Here is a 19,022-nt window from a genome sequence, read left to right as displayed (position 1 = left end):
TCTACTCTCTTTTACAACTTAAAAAAAAAAAAAATGATCCAAAAAAGGTATATCACAAAACAGTAGCATATCTGTAGGAGTCAGCATCTCGAAGTAGAAATGGTACGTACCCTTTCCTGAAATCAGACAGAATATATTGAACGCAAATTGTTCAAAATATATTCCAAGTTAGCCAGTATCAAACTTTTGACGTGTGGAGGACGAACTTCAACATTTTTTTTTAAAGACATTAACAAAGAACAACTACTACAATGTATATTCCTTTCAACCTATCAATTGCCAATGTATCCACATTTACCCTATGCACGTCTTCTAAATGAAACAGTCGCTTTGACAATGTCTTGTCCCCAAATTTACATATATATATGCATCTAACGGGCACGAACAATTGCATCACCAAAACTTAGAAATATTTCTAAGTTTTCACAGGGGAGAAGTAAGAGCTAGCTCATCACACGAAATGAGGGCAATCACAGCTTTGTTTTTCCTTTTCTGTTTCCTTGTTCCCTCTGCCTTGGCGCAGCTCCGACTTGGGTTCTACGGCCGCTCATGCCCTCGCGCAGAATCTATCGTTGCTAATGTTGTTGCCAACCGTTTCCGTCGTGACCGCTCCATTACTGCAGCATTTCTTCGTATGCAGTTCCATGATTGCTTCGTCAGGGTTCGTAAGCTTCTCCTTATTTGTGTATATTGAGACATGTATATATCAAAAGCTAGCTAATACTGAGACATAACTTTGTCACTGATCAAGCAATGTTTTAAATGGTTTTGTAGGGTTGTGATGCTTCACTCTTGATCGACCCAAGACCCGGAAGGCCATCAGAGAAAAGCACCGGACCAAATGCAAGCGTGAGAGGATACGAGGTCATTGATGAGGCTAAGAGACAGCTAGAGGCTGCGTGCCCTCGAACAGTCTCATGCGCAGATATTGTAACTCTAGCCACCAGAGACTCGGTCGCATTAGCTGGTGGTCCAAGGTTCTCAGTACCAACAGGAAGACGTGATGGATTAAGGTCAAGCCCCAATGATGTGAACTTGCCCGGACCAACAATTCCGGTTGGCGCATCTATCCAGTTATTTGCAGCTCAAGGTATGAATGTGAACGATATGGTTACACTTATTGGTGGTGGCCACAGCGTCGGTACTGCACATTGCAGTCTCTTCCAGGACAGGCTTGCCGACCCTGCAATGGACCGCACATTGAATGCTAGGTTGAGGAGCACATGCCGTGCCCCAAATGACCCATCAGTGTTCTTGGACCAGGGGACTCCATTTACCGTGGATAACGCAATATATGGAGGGATCCAAAGGCAAAGAGGAATCTTAAGAATTGACCAAAACTTGGGTCTCGATAGATCAACCCGTGGGATTGTGTCGAGCTTTGCATCAAGCAATGCACTCTTCAGACAGAGATTTGCTCAGGCAATGGTGAAAATGGGCACCATCAAGGTTCTTACGGGACGTTCTGGTGAGATCAGGAGAAACTGCAGAGTCTTCAACAACGGGCGTTGATTCTACACTTTTTTTTTTATTACTATTATTCATGGAGAGATCCAGCGGAATCATTCATATGTTTTGTGTGCTTTTCTTACAAATCAAATCGGAAAGTGTGCTTGTTCCGGTATCATCTTATTTACTTTTTCCCTAAAAATTGATTCGCGTGTTGCATTGTTTTTGTGTGCTTACTGTCTTCTTAATTGTATTATTTCTTGGAAAACAATGGTTAACGAATAATGCCGTCTTAAAGAGTCCAATTTCTTGTAAACTGAATTCACAAGAACTTGTCTTTATAAAGTTTCTACTAGTAATATATGTATGGTTCCTATTCAGTTTCATATTTTATATGCCTTTTAAGATGGCAACTATAGGTTTTGGTGTATGTTTTCAACTGCATCATCCACAAAAGTAATCTGAAGAAAGTGCTTTGGGTTCATGGAACTTACTCGGTGAAGGACAGATTAAGTGTCTGTTTCCTGGCTGTTCTATGAAGAAGATAGTTTCCGTTTAAGGATCTCATTCTCTTTTCTCAGTTTCATTAGCTTCTGCTTCAAAGTCTCTACCTGTCGATTTGAATTTGTATCCCTCTGCTGTTCAGCTATTGACGTTCTACTAATAACCACTGCAAATATTATAAAGGGACCAGTAATTAGTTTTACAATATACTGACTTAAGAAGTTATGTGGACTCTTTTTCTTGCTAATGGAACCTGATCAACCAAACCAATCTATCACTTTTTCCGGACGCTGAGTTAGTGAAGAGGAATAAACACTTACATTCCTTCTGGAGACTCTGAAGTTTGTTACTGATATCATATTTCTCTTCTTGTTCCATTAGAAGGCAGTCCTTTAGATCCTGAACCTCGAGTTTATCTATCAAACGATTACATCAGGAACCGTAATGAAAACACAAACTTAAAGTACAATTGGAGGTCAGACGTAAGGTGGTCGAGTCTTACACTTGCATTCCACTTCAGAAACTACTCGATCCAGTTTCTTAGACATTGCTTGAATATGCGATTTGCTAGCTGTCAAGTCTTGGCGAAGCCTATCAATTACCATATCGTTTGTTGCTTTTTCAACCAAAAGGCTCCTGCAAGTTAAAGTTGAGCCAAAAGAGATCAGATACATTTGACAGTTGTAATAATAGCTGCAAAATGGGCATTTTTAACCTGATTTTGTTCTCTAGCTCTTCAACATTAGTTACATGCTTCTGCCTAAGTGATTCAAAAGCATTCCTATGTTCCTGCCACCAGTTTACAAATATCTCAAAACTAGGAACGATCCAAGCATCATCTTCAGTTTCAAAGCACAATGAAAAATTATTCAAGCTGAAAAGGAAGAATTGACGAAGTATAAAAAAAGATCTAAAAAGCTCACATGTTGTTTGCTTTTGTTTTCATCAATCACTCTCTTCAACTCTTCTTTCAAGTTGTGGCACTTAGTTCGATGCTCAAGCTGTATATATCTCCAAACCATAGAAACAGAGAACGTTTGTTATGTTCTATCACAAAAGTAAACACAACATATGTCCAGATTTAAGCGGAGAACAAACCTGATCAGCAAAATTGCTAAGCGAATCCGTGTAAAGCTTCTTCAGCCTTTCATTCTCTGAAGATTCCAACTTGGAGCTTAACCAATTTAGATACCTCAAAAACTAGCAAAATACTAAAGATGAAAAAGGAAAAAAATCAACCAAACCTTCTTTAAGAGTTTTATTAGTAATCTCTAGAACCTCTCTTTTGCTTGTATCAACGCTGCTCTTTGATCTGTAAGCATAGATCTCATTCAACCCGATTTTAAAATCCTAAGAGAAACACAAAATCGTGAGCTATGTATATTGATTGAATCCTTCTACCGATATAATCAAATCAAAACCAACCCAAAATTTTCAGAAGACCAGATAAAAATTTCTAGAAAACAACTATCAACATGAGCAGATCGAAATTTCCAGATTTCGCTTCCAAAATCGGTTCAATTGGAGAAGTAGTTATGAATCGATTCGATTCCAGATGAAGATTACTCATAATCGAATTCAATCGAGACTAGATTTTGAAGTTTTCTCCTATCGGGAAACGAAACAGAACTGAGAATAGTAGTGGAAGCAGCAACCGAAGAAGAAGAAGAGATGGGAAAGAGAGAATTCGATAAAAACTCATCACCTCGTAGATCTGATCGAAATTGGAAAGAAGCGAATTCATCTGCTCGTCGCTTGTTGCCGCCATGATTTTTAGATTTGAGTTTTCGAATGCGTAAACGCGAGAGAGAGAGAGAGAGAGAGAGAGAGAGAGAGAGAGAGAGAGAGAGAGAGAGAGANGAGAGAGAGAGATGAACCAAAAAAAAAGCGTTTGGGGGTTTCAAATTGGATGTGTCGAGCATAATGGGCCGTCTATGTCACGTCTGGATCGTGTTGTTTTTCACTTAACAGGCCCGCTAATCCAACGGTCATCATTTTTTTTAAGACAAAATTTAAACAAAAATGCTTTCTTACTAATTTTAACGAAACAAATACGATTTAATAGTGTGATAATACGCCCCAAAAGAGAAACGAACGTTTATCATTTAACTTAATAATCTATTTAAAAAAAAAAAGATTGAATGAAAATATCATTCAAGTATGATATAATGTGCCTATATTTTAGTTTCGATCATGTTTTTGATACTAATTAAGATGCACAAGCACTATGAAAATGCTTATAGAACGTATATCCAGACTAATTAAGCGTGAGGCGTCGTTATGTATAATGTTTAACTGATTTTTTCTCGCTAACTTATACATCTGAACAAGTAAAATATGTTGCAATGTTAATTATTACTAGGTTTGAACCCGCGATACACCGCGGGACTATTTTTGTTTTTATTATGTTTCTAAAAAATTTAAACATTTTAGTAAATATGTGTATATTTATTTTTGAAATTATTATCATTAATATTAGTTATGTTTTTCTTTAAATATGTTATAAGTTAAAAGATTTATACTATTAAAAATTTAATAAAATGTATGGACTGAAACGGTTGCGGACATGTATATACTTTCGTGGGTTTCGTAGGATGGTTAATTATTTTATGAGTTTAAAATCTATAATATATGAAATAAATCAATATTTTTAGCGTTAGTTCAAACCGACAATGTTAGCTCGGTTCTGGAACAAATTTAGTGACTTTAACCTGCAAAAGATTATCCTACAAAACCCATGGGAGTATATAGTATGGACTCATGTGTCTCGCTTGAGTTTACATGATTAGGATATGTGAACATTTTACTAATTCAATTCTTCTAGTTTTCTTTTAATGATTAAAACGTGATAATATGTGTTAACCCGCCATGTGAGGTCTGATCCGCAACAGATTTAATGATTTTAACCCGCAAAAATATTATTACTCAGATTAGGAAGAATTTTTTTCAAGTTTAAAGAAAGTTATATATATTTAATTAATTATCAAATTAGTATTTAATGCAAATAGTAGTGGTTCTGATTTTTTTTGGAAAGTTGAGATTATTGGAGAATAATTGTTATTAAAAAATAGGAAACCTTATCATAATTTAATAAATGGTAAATTATAAAATATAAATATTTAATGTTAATGGCATGATTGTAAATAAGTTAGAACTCCAGGATTTTTTTCATAAACTGCTGCAAAAATGTATATATAGAATTCATTCAAAATAATTGTTAATAAAAAATATATATATTAAATTTAATTTAAACTTATCATTTCTATGAAATATAACATATATATATTTATATTTTTTAACGGCTATCAGTTATATTATCGTTAAAACGTTACATGATACATAAATGATTCAAAAACAACCATTAAAACAAATAAAGAAAATTGAATACAATTTTGATGAAGAAATGAAAGTAGCTATGCTTTTTTTAACAGAAGTATTACATATAATAAATAAAATCTTTTAAATACCTTTTTCGTACATTCGTAAAAAGCTAACATATGAAACTCTTAAATGATTTCAGCATCACATTTGATTATATCAATACACGGAAATGTTGCTTGAAATGATTCTGGATCACATTTACATGTTTTGCGGATTTATGTATAGTTTCTCCTTTCATTATAACTAACCTTTTCAACCTATAGAAAGAGAGAACATCAATCATCGTACCATGCATGTCATCGGAAGTATGAGGCAAAAAGCATGCGAAAGCCAATTCCTTCAAGAGAGAAAATTGTTTTCTTGATTCCGGGAACGAAACTCAAATGATATCTTCATGACTTCATACAAATAGTGTTGACAAAATTCATTGGTTCTCAACCGGAGATAATGCCGGAAGCCGATGAAAAATCTCAGTGTAAACAAACTGTAGATAAGGACAACTATTACAATTCAAAAGAACCAGTATAACATGAGACGAAGAACATTAATCTGGACGAAAAGCCTGAAGCACCACTGCACCACCATCACCATCACGATATGGCAAAGAGCGTAGATAGAAAATCTTCAATTTGCAGTTATTTACAATAAAAATCATTAAACTTTCAAAAAATAGAGAAAGCCAATACTAGAAACGACGGTAACCAACACCGGCCAAAAACGGTAACGGTAAACGGTAAATTGTGAAGTTGGTTGGGATGAAATATATATTACAAATTATATTACAAATATATTACAAATTTGTAATATATTAGATAACTAAAGAAAGATATCTGTATTATCAAGGAAACGTACACGTTAAATGGAAATAAATAGGATATGATAAAAAGATAAACATATACATTTTTGAAATAGAGATTTTCCAGTTGAAAAAATAATAATTATATATTTTCATATAAAGATATTATATGACAGTCCAGAAAATATACTTGTTTCCTTATGTGCATAGATTTATATCTTCTTTTGGTGTTTTTTCCTCCAATTTTGCCTTTTTAGTAAACTGTAGTAATAATATAAATAGATAGATATGCATAACATGTAAACCACACTCTCTTCTTCAAGATGTCTTTAGTCCCAAATGAGTTCAATCTTCACAGTGATTACACTGTGAACCACAATGCTCTTGTTCCCATCCAAAATAACTCAAATTTGAGGAATCACCACCACCAGTCCAATAGCTTCCTTACTCCTGATATCACAAATCATGCCAATATGTTTCCTCCACCTATTGCTTATACTTGTTATCATGATTCACAAACTTCTTCATCGAGTTTAAGAATCAACAATTCCAGTATGGCTCATCAGATGAGATCCAATATGGTTTCTCCTTTCAGTATGCCTTGCACTGCTCAAATCTCAGATTTTGTTGCAGTTTCTAATGTTTTTAATACTTCCAATCCAACCATTTGGAATTCTACATCTAATCAGCTTCAAAATGTTTTTGATGAACGCTATCAAACCTTCACTCCTAAGCCCATCGATTACTTTTGTTTCCAACAAAACTCGACATCTCCAAATTGCCAAGTTCCCAAAGATGGTTCGCTGGTGAAGAAAATTCACAAAATGATTGGGTCTTATCCAGAATTTGACGACTATGTTAATTACGAGGAAGGCGAAGGCACTGAAGATAATGAAACCGTAGAGTGGATACACAACCTACCCTACGAAAATGACGGCTCATTTATATGTCTCAAGTGCAACTGTTTGTTTGATACATCACAAATATTGCATGCACATCTGCAGTTTCATTGTAGGAGCGATACTAACGAGGTGAGCAAGAAAAGACTTAGAGTTCATCATCAAGAGGTTCATGGTAAATCTCATAAGATCAACAAGGATCAAACCGGAGGACAAAGTTTTAGAAGAAAGTGAAGCTATAAAGATGAAATAAGTGGTTCTGTTTTTTTTTTTGATAAAATAAGTGGTTCTGTTTTTAAAACAAAGTGTATTATGTTTAAGTTTTACTCTTGTCTTTGTTGTTTTCATTTCCAGCTCATGTTACATAAAGACTATAATTTATGATGGATATTTCACAAGAGATTATTCTAATTTTTGTCCACTATTTATTGATTAAACAACAAGGTTTTAGCTATTTTGATTCTTAAATGTGATTCCACAATTTTTATAAGATTTCAAAATCTTAACACTAAAACTAAATTCTACAAATATAAAATCTTTAAAGACATATCACAATTCTAGAATTTACTTTTGTAAAAGATTAGTTGCTTTGCATCAAGGTTCGGTGGTATTTATGCTATTATTTAATGATAAGCATTTCCATCTTTAGAGACATATCACAGTTCTATAGTTTAATTATGCTATTATTTGCGGATAAGCATTTCAGTGTTTTTGTTCACAATAGTTTTATGTTATTTCATCCAAGTTTAGCACAAAGACGAATACAATACTTAAACCCGCTAACAAATAAGGGATAGTAATAACTAATAAGCATTTATCTTTTTGGCTGGATCAGTGGCTCCCTATAGGTAGGCTCATTGATCTTACTGATCCAGCAGGGCCACGTCTTCTTGGTATTCCGATTCATATGATGGTTAAGGATGCTTTGGGTCCTAATGGCTGGAGACTTAGACGGACACGTCTTGCCACATATGGTACCGATCATAGCTCACCTGCGAACTCATCCCCTCCCCAATGTCTCGCATGGCCCTGATAAATTTCTATGGCAGCATGGTGAGGGTGATTTCAAAGATTTTTTCTCCACGAGATCCACATGGGATCAGCTACGTACTCATAGCCCGTTAATGGGTTGGAGCAATGTGGTGTGGGCAAAGCAAGGGATGCCTTGCTGTGCATTTATCTCTTGGTTAGCTGTACGAGACCGTCTTTCGACGGGTTTTCGTATGCGATGGTGGGGGGTGGTTCAACCATGTGTTCTCTGCGGGGAGCACGACGAGACGAGAGATCACTTGATTTTGCGTGCCCTTACTCCTTTACAGTATGGTCTGAAGTAGCGAGTGCTTTGTTTCGCCAATATTTGGATCCGGACTGGGACCTCACTCTTGCAGCTCTTTGCATTAACTCCGGAGACTCTCTCAAAGACATACTTCTCCGGTTGTGTTTTCAGATTACTATTTATCATCTATGGAAGGAGCAGAACACAATAATTCATGCTAAGGGATTCACGTCACCTCTTCAAATGATTAAACGTATTGACAGACTAATCAGGAATCAGATTTCTTCTCTAGATTATGTTGCCAAACCCCGTTATCCGAAATTGCTTCTGCGATGGTTAATGATCTCTCCACTTTTTAGGGGAAGCTCTTGAAGGATTGTCGACCTGTTTGAAGAACCTATGAATACCCTTTTATTTGATTGTAAAGCATTAGCCAAACTCTCTTGTACGTAACTTTTCCCATTCGATCAATCAATTACACTTTTCATCAAAAAAAAAAATCATTTCAGTTATTATTTTTTTGTTTGTTTTTAACTATTTACCATTTCTTCTCTTCTTCTTTTTTCCCATTTTAGAAAATTATTCTATTTTGGTTCCTCTTCTAGGGAAGAGAAAACCATCTACTTTAATCTTTCATTTGGATGATAGAACTATCCACTTCTATATAACATGAAATATGGAATATCTATAAAACTAAATTATGTTTATTTTATCTCTGACTATATGTATGAAAAATAAACTACAGATTTTGCATTTCTGTTTTCCGTTGGATAAGAGCTTTATACGTGAATGTGTACATTAACCATATTTACTAGACAAAATTCAAAATATATCAAAACTTTATAATGGAAAAATGTATTCACTCAAATGAAACTCCAGTTCTACCTGATGTATACCGTTTTTAGTCTCGAAATAGTTTCTTCCACATCGTTATCAAGTGGTTTAATCATTTATAGTTTGTAGATGATATTAAAATAAGATATTTAAAAACTAATTTGGATGACAAATTAACGGCTAATTAAAGATATCGCGGGTAGGTAGTTATGTCTTACAAGCAAAATATACATACTTAGCAAAGTTAATTGCAAGTAGCAAATAAGCAACGGTTACTTAATTAATTAAATATAATGGACTAATAGAATAATAGATAAACAGCTTAATATGCGTTATAAATATATATAAGCTCTCTCTCCTATCAAAGATTAAATCCCTAATTTTATAAAATGCTGATAAAAGTTACGGTCAACTTCCGTAGCTGCTGAAGAAAATTATGTCACTTTTAATTGGAATCTTCTCGAGGAGGAACACATTGCTGTCTAGTACTAGAAATCATTATTAGAATTTCATAAGAACAAATAGCGATATTAATATATTATGATTCCGATAGATACAACAGAAAGAAAACAATAATTGCGAGGAGAATAATAAACTTAATGGTAGCTTGGCTCGGAGCCTCGGACCATTTCCCATGTGCTCATATTTCTGTGGGCGCTTAATTAAACCCATCTCATTTGCGTTTTGTTTTATACACTAAAATCAGTTTTAGTGGTGGGTATTTATATAATTAAGACTAATGTTTGGCTTCTAGTAATATTGTTGTATTTAAAAAAGGTTTGTGATTGACGCCAAAAAGAAAAAAAAGGCAACTTGTTAAAGATGTGTAATGCAAAATTCAAACATATATAATGCGATAAGGTTATGAAATTCACCATATTCTTCTGTTGAAAAGAACTGTTGGTCCCCGATATATGAGGTCATACGGTGACTTTTATATGGATTAGTTTCAAATTTCAAAATTTGACGTAATTCACAAAGACACAGATAAAAAAAGATAAGAAGAGGATTTGATGATTATCCTCAACTGATGAAAACATAAACTGCCAATAGTATACGTACGTACTATATATGGACGGGGTACGTGGTATATATACGGACGGCATGTGGACATGTTGATGTATTTGCTTTTGGATCATCGATATATGTAATAGACATCGGCCAGGAAAAAGGTGTTCACGTACCCATATCTCAAAATGGGCCACAACCTTCTTAATTTATATCTTCCAAGAAATGTTTATCCCTCAGTTAACATTAATCTATAATCGTCAACATGGATTTTGATATGATCAAAATTGTAGAATTCTTAATTATATTTTGCAAACCGCCTAGTTTACTAAAACTATATAAATCAGACGGTGCAACTAAAAAACCTTAGATATGATTACAAAATATTTCTCAAAATTTATCTGATTACCTTTTCTTTAAACAAACGAAAAATAATAGATCGGGTGGCGACATGCGAGATTCGCGGTACAAAAATTGAAGTCAACCCTTTTGAGAAAAGTTGACTTCTTCATGTTGATGACGTGGCGGGGCCGTACCTTCACTTCCCTTCTCGGACATATCTTTTGATCATAGTTTAATACTTTTAATGTATTTATTCTCTCGTACATTTTATACTACCATGACATATTAACAATTGAATATGTATTATAATGTCGAGAAAATAGATGACAAGTCTCTAACAAAATATCGTCCTAACAAATCCATTAACTTAATACTATATATATATATTAGTATCTAATCTCATAGGTGGTGTGTTATATATTATATAGTTGCGGAGTCACTTTAGAGATTAGTGGGGTCAAGTGACCTGTGTGACCCCTGTATCAAATCTATCAACTTTTGTTTATATGTAATTTGTTGTGGGGTAAATTTTCTGAGTTTCATTGTTTAGTCACGAATTCAGTTCTAATGTGTGGCTTTTATTTAATCATTTGACTAATTTTAATTTGCTCGCTTCGCACATGGTTATTATAATTTGAATCAAAAAAGCAGATATATATATATATATATTTATGTATTAACGTTTTCTGTTTCATGTTTTATTTATTTAGTTATTACAATTGTTTGGAATTTCTGTGTGTACCAAAACGTTAACAAACTATTAAAAAAATACAAATCAAGCAAGCAATCAAATTGAATATATATGCTATATATTTGAATTAAAATAGTTCACGTATTGAAATAGAAATTTCAAATATGAAACATGCATGATTGTTTGTTTATATAGTTACACTACATAAGATATGCTGATTTTTTTTTTTTGTATAACTAGAAGAAAGTTAGGTTCGTTTTACTTTGATAACCATTAAGTTGGATATACAAAAGATCTATAGAGAGAGAGCCAAAAAGTACATCTAGAGAGAGAGAACTTCAAGTTTTCAACGCCAAGCCCCTCTCTTATCATCCGTACATATCTTCCGATCCATCTCGGTCTCAACTCCATTTCAATCTTCAACTCTCTCTCTCTCTCTCTCTCTCTCTCTCTCTATTCAATATCTTTATCAATTATCATCATATATATAAATTGGGTACAGTTTCTACTCTTTTATAAACACACATCTTGATCACAAACCTCTCTCTTTCCTCGTCGTTCTCTCTCTTTGTGGGTTATACTTTTGTGCGTGTGTACAAATATACATGCAAATACACATACACATAGGAAGATATGATGGGTTACGAGCAGATGAATCAGATGACAATGACGACAACGGCGATGATGAAGAATTACAATAAGAGGGGACTAAACAATAACACTCCACAGAAGAAAATAATGACGAGGAGAAGTGTGTCGGCCATTGACGGTGGTGCAGCTGCGGCGGCGGCTGAGAAAGGAGATCGCAGCCAGAATCTCAAGACTCTCGATCTTAGCGGCATGTCCCTGGCTTCTCTCTCTGCCTCTTCTATCAACTTAGCGTCAATCTCCCAACTCGATCTTTCCAACAACAATATTCAGGTATTAATATACTTATGTATGATCAACATGTTCATAATAATTCTGAATTTTCGACGTTGATATAATAAATAAACACTTTTTCTTATGGAAATAGCCATATTTCCTAATATTTAAAATTTTAAAAACCCCAACAACAACTTGTAACCGAAATGACTTTTCCTCAATTACAAAATACCAAAAGTATACGTACTTCAATTCTATGTTTCCACAGTACCTTTGAAAACATGGTCTTTTCATAATTAGCTTATAAATATATTTTAAGTACAATAGAATAATTTCGCAATTTAAAGAACGTACGTACGTGAGAATAATATAGCTCTTAAGTTGAGAAAATGAAATTACAATTACGTGAGCTATTCGTCCACTCTTGTTTTTTTGGTTTTTAGAGACTACTCAAAAGACAAGGAACCATGGATATAATAATTAGTTAAGGTTTTTTAATTAACCAGTATAATTTAAAGTTGTGGCCTTGTGGGTTCTAATTAAATCATGAGGGATTGTCGGTAACTAAGAATAATTAAATTAAAAAGATTGTAAAGAAAATGAAGCAAGGAAACTTCTCCTTGCATATGCATGATTCGTTAGAAAATCAAATCAGACAAAAAAATTGCTAAATGGTGAATGTGTGCACACATAAACTCCATGTCAGAATCATAATTAATATATACATTATTTTGTAGTAAACAGCGAAAATCATGTTGTTTGGTCAATGTTATATATCTTAATCTGCGATCTTTTTGTCACTTCCTGTTTTGTTTCAGGAAAGGAAAACTTAATTATATTTCTAACAAGACAAAAAAAGAGGTTACGGATAAAACAAGTTTTGCCAGAAGTACTGGACAAATTGTTTACTAGAAATTTAAAATCATAAAAATATCTGCTATATATATATATATATATATATAAATATGTGTGAGTTTGCATCATGATATAAGATGAAGGACAGCGCGGTTTACACAAAAAAAAAATTACTTAGGTCAACTCGAACCTTATAAAGCATATTCGTTTTTATTTACTCAGACGTCTGCGCGTGCATAAGCAAAGTAAGCCACAGGTGTTCGTTTTCCCCGTTAAATAGCTGTGTTATACGCAAGTATACTAAATATCAAATGAAATAGCATTCAATACGAGTTGATCCTAAACTTTTCTGTCCTCTTTCACCGAATAGTAGTATAATATTGTCTTTATAAAAGGAAAAATTTAACCTCATCAGAAGATATATAAATTGTGTTTTTGATTGATGAACCGGTAAAAAAGTAAAAGATTATAAGCGAGTTTAAAGATAGTGTGTGTACTTGTGTCTCACTTAAAACTTAAGATTGTATTACTCAGAAATTTAATTTCTCATGCAGAAAATTCCGGAATCTCTAGTAGCAAGAATGTTAAATTTGTCAGCATTGGATTTACACTCCAATCAGCTCAAAACTCTTCCCAACTCCATCGGATGTCTTTCCAAGCTTAAGTTTCTTAATGTCTCCGGAAATTATCTCCAGTTTCTCCCAAAAACTATCGAAGATTGCCGGTAAGACCCCACTTCTCTTAATATATATACTCCAAGTAATGTACAACAAACGCGAATCGCAACAAAACATGCAGATCGCTGGAAGAGCTGAACGCCAACTTCAACGAGCTGACGAGGCTCCCAGACGCGATAGGGTTCGAGCTAACCAATCTGATCAAGCTCTCCGTCAACTCGAACAAGATCATCCAGTTACCACAATCCGTTAGCCACTTGACGTCGCTGCGTGTGCTTGACGCACGGCTAAACCGACTTGGTTCTCTCCCTGAGGATCTAGAGAACCTCGTGAACCTTCAGGTCCTTAATGTCAGCCAGAACTTCCAGTACTTGACGACGTTGCCTTACTCCGTCGGGTTGTTGATATCTCTCGTGGAGCTTGACGTCAGTTACAACGGAATTACAGTTTTACCACACTCCCTCGGTTGTCTCCGTCGCATTCAGAAGCTCTCCGTCCAGGGTAATCCCCTCATCTCCCCACCTTTTGAAGTGGTATGTACATTTTCTTTCATAACATTATCGTTTTCAATTGGTCTATATATAACATGCATTGTAATAAATTTAGTGGTGACCGAACGACGAGGCTAATACAATTATATACGTACAAAATTATACATGTCATTAAAAAGTAACATAATCTGTATATATAATTTTTTTTTTTATAGAATGCATTCAACAAATGATAATATAATATATAGTTTAATTTGTTTCACAAGCATTATTAATCTATATATACATAGTGTGTTAAGCAACGCCTAATATGATATTTATTTGAATGTATATTATTTCAATTAACTAGGTTGTGTATATATATTATGTTTAAGCTAATTAATTAGCAGGGTATAAGGAACTTGAGATACACGAATATACAAATTAATTAACTTTGTGATATAGTTTAAATTAATTCCATGATTACAACAGGTGGAACAAGGATTGGAAGCATTGAAGCAGTACATGAGCGAGAAGATGACCGAGTCTTATAAGAAAACTCCGACCAAGAAAAAGTCGTGGGGAATTGGTAAGCTCGTCAAGTACGGATTGAGCTCTTCTCCGGGGAGGAGAACTGGCCGTGGAGACGAGAGGCAAGGCTTCATCAACGTCTCTGATTACCGTCAAATAGACGGAATCGCCTCCCCGCGACACATGTCCCTCTTCAACCCGCGACGCCTCTTGTCTCCACTCTCCGCTTATTTCTCTCCTCCAAGGTATTAGCTTAGGTGTGTGTGTTCTGTTTTTAATCTTCTACATACGATTGCAAAACCGTCGTCATCAGTACTACTGTTACATACATGTATTTTTTTAACTGTTAATGTCTTTGTACATTGTTTTCTGCATGCTTAGCGTGAGGATAAAATCATATCTTTGTATATACGTTTTTGGTTTTGTGTTTTTATGTCTGTATCAGAGATTTTTTAAATGGTTTCTCTCTTTTCGTTGTATTGTAGTTCAATTTTGTTGAACACATTTGTATATTATGACATAGACACACTTACAGTGTAGTCCATATGTATATAGTGGAAGATCGCATTCTGATAATATCAGTCGTATTGTTCAGTTCACAGTGTTCTCCACCTTCGTTTGAGCCCAATTCTTAGAACTAATTAATATTCCCCCAAACTAAATGATGGACATGAGTATTATTGACATGTTTGGATCCGGTTACAAAGAAATGGTGTTTTGAACGAGTTCATAGATACATTGAATGGGTTCAATAGTGTGCACTATGGGATAAAAATAGCATGACCATTGACCACTTGCCTTGTTATTTTCTCTAAATACATAGCATAGGTCATGCTATTTTCTCGAAACCTCGTCTCTACTTTCATCTAATCCAGTTTTACCGAACTTTACATATATTTACATAAGTTCATATATAGTTATTCAGTACGAATAAAGTCACTATCGTTGGCCATCTATACATTAAGCAACAACTAGACAGTGTGGGGGAAATCCAAAATTAGCAATCTATTGCAACACCAATCGCGTAATGAGTTTTGGATGGACCAAAAGGTACTGATCCAGTAAATGAACTTATTCATACATAACACAGAGGTCTAAAGACATAATTCAAACTCGGAGGAGTCTGAAAAAAAAAGAAGCAATGCCAGAACTTAAAACTCACCAAGAGAATTAACCTTTGTTTCCAGACTCCTCCTTCTTATCTCCTTCATCGCTTTCGATCTGAGGTAAACTCTGCAACTCAAACGAAATAATGGAACTGAATCTCAGATCATGTCTCTCCATGGAGATTCACAGAATTTAGCATTACTGAGACAAGTGAGAGGCGAGCTAAACAAATTTTGGCTCAGCTAGACATTTCGTCGAACACGTTGCATGCGTTATTAAAAAAAAAAAAAGAGAAAGACAACTTACAAGATCAGGTTTGTATATATTGTGAACGACGGAGGCTCCAGCGAGCAGAGAGGCTACAACGACGACGGTTGACATCGCTAGCGACGGTGTTCCCGTCGGCTTCTTCCCGCCAAACTTATTCATCTTTCGTCTCTTCGATGCTTTGTTTTTTTTTTTTTCAGCTTCGGCCAATCAGGAAATTTCGTAACAAGTCTTGACGCGCGTATACCTCAATTAGTCGATTCCATTTATATACGTTGTTAATTGTTAAATCATTTAATTACACTTATAAATTTGACTATGCTTTTTATATCATCCGATTTATTTTTATTTTTACCTCTTTAGTTTACTCATTTAAAAGTTAAAACATTGGTTTGATAAGGAGCAAAAAAACAAAAAAAAAAATGTAAGAAAAAACATTCATATCAGCTCAAGAAAGACAACCATTTTGCTTATTTATTTATTTATTTATTTTTCTCTTTTCTTTGTACCAAGAAAAATTGCATATTGCGAGAAGAAAATGATACAGAGCTTGAGTAAAAAGATGAGGTATTATAGGGTTTATATACGAATGTACAGACAAGTATCTAAGTCCATCCTCTATTCCTTTTGGCCAGTATGGGACTTTCATTATATATATCTCAAGATTATGGTATATGATGACGACGGTATAAGTAATAACCCATTAGAACCACCTGAAAACAAGAATCACCAGTAGCAAGAGGGAGAATCCCATCGCCTGCAACATCACCATATATTTTCATCTTCATTTCCTCAGTATAAAGTGATAAGAGTTTGAGAGAAAGAGAAAAGAGTCATAACAGTGATTGCGGAAGCAGCAAGGCCAGCTCTTTCTCTAGGATCCTTGCGGTAGTAGTTTCCGAAATAGAGAAATGTCGCGTAGTACCACAAGAAAGGGAACAAAAACCCCAGGAGAAAGCTGTAAAAGGAGGGATAGGTAGATAGTAAGTAAACGAATTGGTTATAGCGAAGCAGCATTGACTTAACTCGGAAAAAAAAAAAAACAAAAACAAATACTGTCATACTCACGAGAACCATCCGATGCCACAACCAAAGCAAGGAAGAGGTTTGTCATAATAAGCTCCACTTTCTACCTCGTCCACATCTTTTACAAGTGTATATCTTCCTTTCCCACAAACCATAGCATCTAATATCATACAAAGCCAATGTCTCTTAGTTAACGGAAAAGGTAAGCAAAAGACAAATTTTATTTGCAGGAGTTCTTAAAAATAGTGTACATCTTAAAAAGAGTGTTCTCAAAATGGATTGAGAAAGGGCATGTAGTGTAGTGAATGGTGATGGTACCTTTAAGAGCAGAGTAATATTTAGCAGCTGGTCTGACTAGACTGGCATGCTTATCACCAATGGATTTTACCAGCTCTGAACTTGCATCTCCACTCTCTTTAACAGCTGCTTAATCAACAGATAAATCCAAAGAGGTGAGAAACTAGATGGATATGATAAGGGACAGTCTAAGTTGTCTCATCTATAAAGTCAAGGCCTGGTTCCTCCCTTAATCCAAGAAATCATAGTTTGTGGGTAAAAAAAACAGGACACAATTTCATGATCTTTAAACTACAACTTAGAGGCTTAGAGCTAAAGTAAAGTACAGATTTTGAGGACTAATATGATAACAAAAAGCACATAAGAGGGTGAAAGATGATTACTTTCCCCCATATGTAGACGAGCGTTGATGAATGTCAAAAGCTCAATCTTAAAATTGTCTCTGCAACAAAACAAAAACAGTTATGAAATGAATTTTCAGCAAGGAAACCCATTGAGGAGGTGAAAAAAAAAAAGGGTATAGAAAACAGAGATGGTGGGTTTCAGCTAAAACCCTAGGCAGCAATCAAACCCCAACACAGAAATTGAAATCAGCACAAAAGAACCATGAAAAAAAAAAAACCAGAGTCTAAGTGATTGACATGAAAAAAAAGAAGAAGAAAATACATATATTGAAGAAGTCTATAAAAAGCAGTTCGAATCCATCAAAAGAATGAATCCAGCTCTCGGAGATCGTTCCGGAAAGTAAAATGAAAACGACGAACTCACCTAACCAGGTTATATAATTTCTAGAGAGGAGATTGATTGAAAGAGAAGAGGGCAGATGAATCACGTATCAAAAGATATAGATGCGAGAGAGAGAGAGAGAGAGAGAGAGAGAGAGAGAGAGTCGTCGTGCTTCGTCTTCTTCTGGTGGTTCTGCTGCTTGTTCAACTTCGTCGTCAGCGTGCTAAATGCGTAGAGAGCGGAAGAAAGAAAGAAAAAAATTAAGTCTTTTTTTCCTTTTTTTTTTTTTGCCTAAAACAAGTTTTGTCTCTTTTCTATTTTGCTTAATTGGAAAACATTAAAACCAAACTATTCGTTTTTTTTATGATTACACTATTTTTATTAATTATATAACCAAACCATTCGTCCACTATAGCATTTGTCTATTTTATAGATTACAACACTTATTAATGATGTTTTTAAGATCGAATCAACTCATCATCCATTAAAATGCTTACTTTAAAAGAAAAAACAGAGCAGCGTTATACGTTAATAAAAAAAGTTTGCCCAATAAAAAAAGAGATTAAAAAAAAAAGTAAGTTTAATCCAACTGGACACAAGTTACCAACACTTCACAGTTTTATCATTTTAGTTGATTTCTTCCATCCATGGTGGTGTTTATCTAGTGATTATGACATTTTATTTGATTTTGGTAACATTATGACAATTTGATTAGTACTAGGACTAAATAAAATCAACCTGCTTTTAAGTAATCCACTATATAATAAAAAAAAGTAGATATACTTCACATTCAAAAGAGAAGACCATTCGTCGAAGAAAGTTAATCACAAAGATTATAAAATTGAAATTAATTATAATTATGGGCTAATGTGAACATTTTTGTAAGTGGGGAGGTTAGAGTGCAATGATTTTGATTCCAAATTAAAGGAAGAAACTTTCTTGACAAAATTACAAATTACAAAAAAAAATAAAAATAAAAAATAAAAAAGGGAAGAAGAAGACAATTCAAAGGGGGGGGGGGG

The 19,022-nt window shown here is 34.5% G+C and overlaps 6 protein-coding genes across 7 annotated transcripts; 3 read left to right on the top strand and 3 right to left on the bottom strand.

Annotated features, from left to right (window-relative positions):
* Positions 101–1,671, top strand: LOC104717652 (peroxidase 44-like). The gene is made up of 2 exons (XM_010435261.2): positions 101–661; positions 775–1,671. The coding sequence occupies exons 1-2, from the start codon at positions 461–463 to the stop codon at positions 1,510–1,512; spliced, it is 939 nt and encodes a 312-aa protein (XP_010433563.1). The 5' UTR covers positions 101–460; the 3' UTR covers positions 1,513–1,671.
* Positions 1,724–3,798, bottom strand: LOC104717651 (protein At-4/1-like). The gene is made up of 8 exons (XM_010435260.2): positions 3,659–3,798; positions 3,198–3,303; positions 3,052–3,107; positions 2,877–2,954; positions 2,669–2,742; positions 2,456–2,589; positions 2,274–2,369; positions 1,724–2,119 (listed from the first exon to the last, which is right to left on the bottom strand). The coding sequence occupies exons 1-8, from the start codon at positions 3,719–3,721 to the stop codon at positions 1,983–1,985; spliced, it is 744 nt and encodes a 247-aa protein (XP_010433562.1). The 5' UTR covers positions 3,722–3,798; the 3' UTR covers positions 1,724–1,982.
* On the top strand, positions 6,458–7,287 carry LOC104720111. The gene has a single exon (XM_010438076.2). It carries the CDS (start codon positions 6,604–6,606, stop codon positions 7,261–7,263), a length of 660 nt encoding a protein of 219 aa, XP_010436378.2. The 5' UTR covers positions 6,458–6,603; the 3' UTR covers positions 7,264–7,287.
* On the top strand, positions 11,455–15,155 carry LOC104717650 (plant intracellular Ras-group-related LRR protein 8-like). The gene is made up of 4 exons (XM_010435259.2): positions 11,455–12,101; positions 13,454–13,623; positions 13,698–14,109; positions 14,539–15,155. Exons 1-4 carry the CDS (start codon positions 11,814–11,816, stop codon positions 14,827–14,829), a joined length of 1,161 nt encoding a protein of 386 aa, XP_010433561.1. The 5' UTR covers positions 11,455–11,813; the 3' UTR covers positions 14,830–15,155.
* LOC104717649 (uncharacterized protein C12orf73 homolog) lies at positions 15,559–16,206 on the bottom strand. The gene is made up of 2 exons (XM_019230897.1): positions 15,991–16,206; positions 15,559–15,810 (listed from the first exon to the last, which is right to left on the bottom strand). Exons 1-2 carry the CDS (start codon positions 16,111–16,113, stop codon positions 15,748–15,750), a joined length of 186 nt encoding a protein of 61 aa, XP_019086442.1. The 5' UTR covers positions 16,114–16,206; the 3' UTR covers positions 15,559–15,747.
* On the bottom strand, positions 16,400–18,297 carry LOC104717647 (60S ribosomal protein L18a-like protein). Of its 2 annotated transcripts, none has more exons than XM_010435258.2 (6): positions 17,941–18,297; positions 17,658–17,716; positions 17,296–17,400; positions 17,020–17,137; positions 16,792–16,909; positions 16,400–16,708 (listed from the first exon to the last, which is right to left on the bottom strand). In XM_010435258.2, the coding sequence occupies exons 2-6, from the start codon at positions 17,665–17,667 to the stop codon at positions 16,655–16,657; spliced, it is 405 nt and encodes a 134-aa protein (XP_010433560.1). In that variant the 5' UTR covers positions 17,668–17,716; positions 17,941–18,297; the 3' UTR covers positions 16,400–16,654. The 2 variants fall into 2 exon arrangements, with proteins under 2 accessions (XP_010433560.1, XP_010433559.1); XM_010435257.2 differs by having other exon boundaries at positions 18,043–18,296.

Source organism: Camelina sativa, chromosome 10 (assembly GCF_000633955.1).
Source record: "Camelina sativa cultivar DH55 chromosome 10, Cs, whole genome shotgun sequence".
NCBI classification, from domain to species: Eukaryota; Viridiplantae; Streptophyta; class Magnoliopsida; order Brassicales; family Brassicaceae; genus Camelina; species Camelina sativa.
This window is presented reverse-complemented; position numbering and strand designations above follow the sequence as displayed.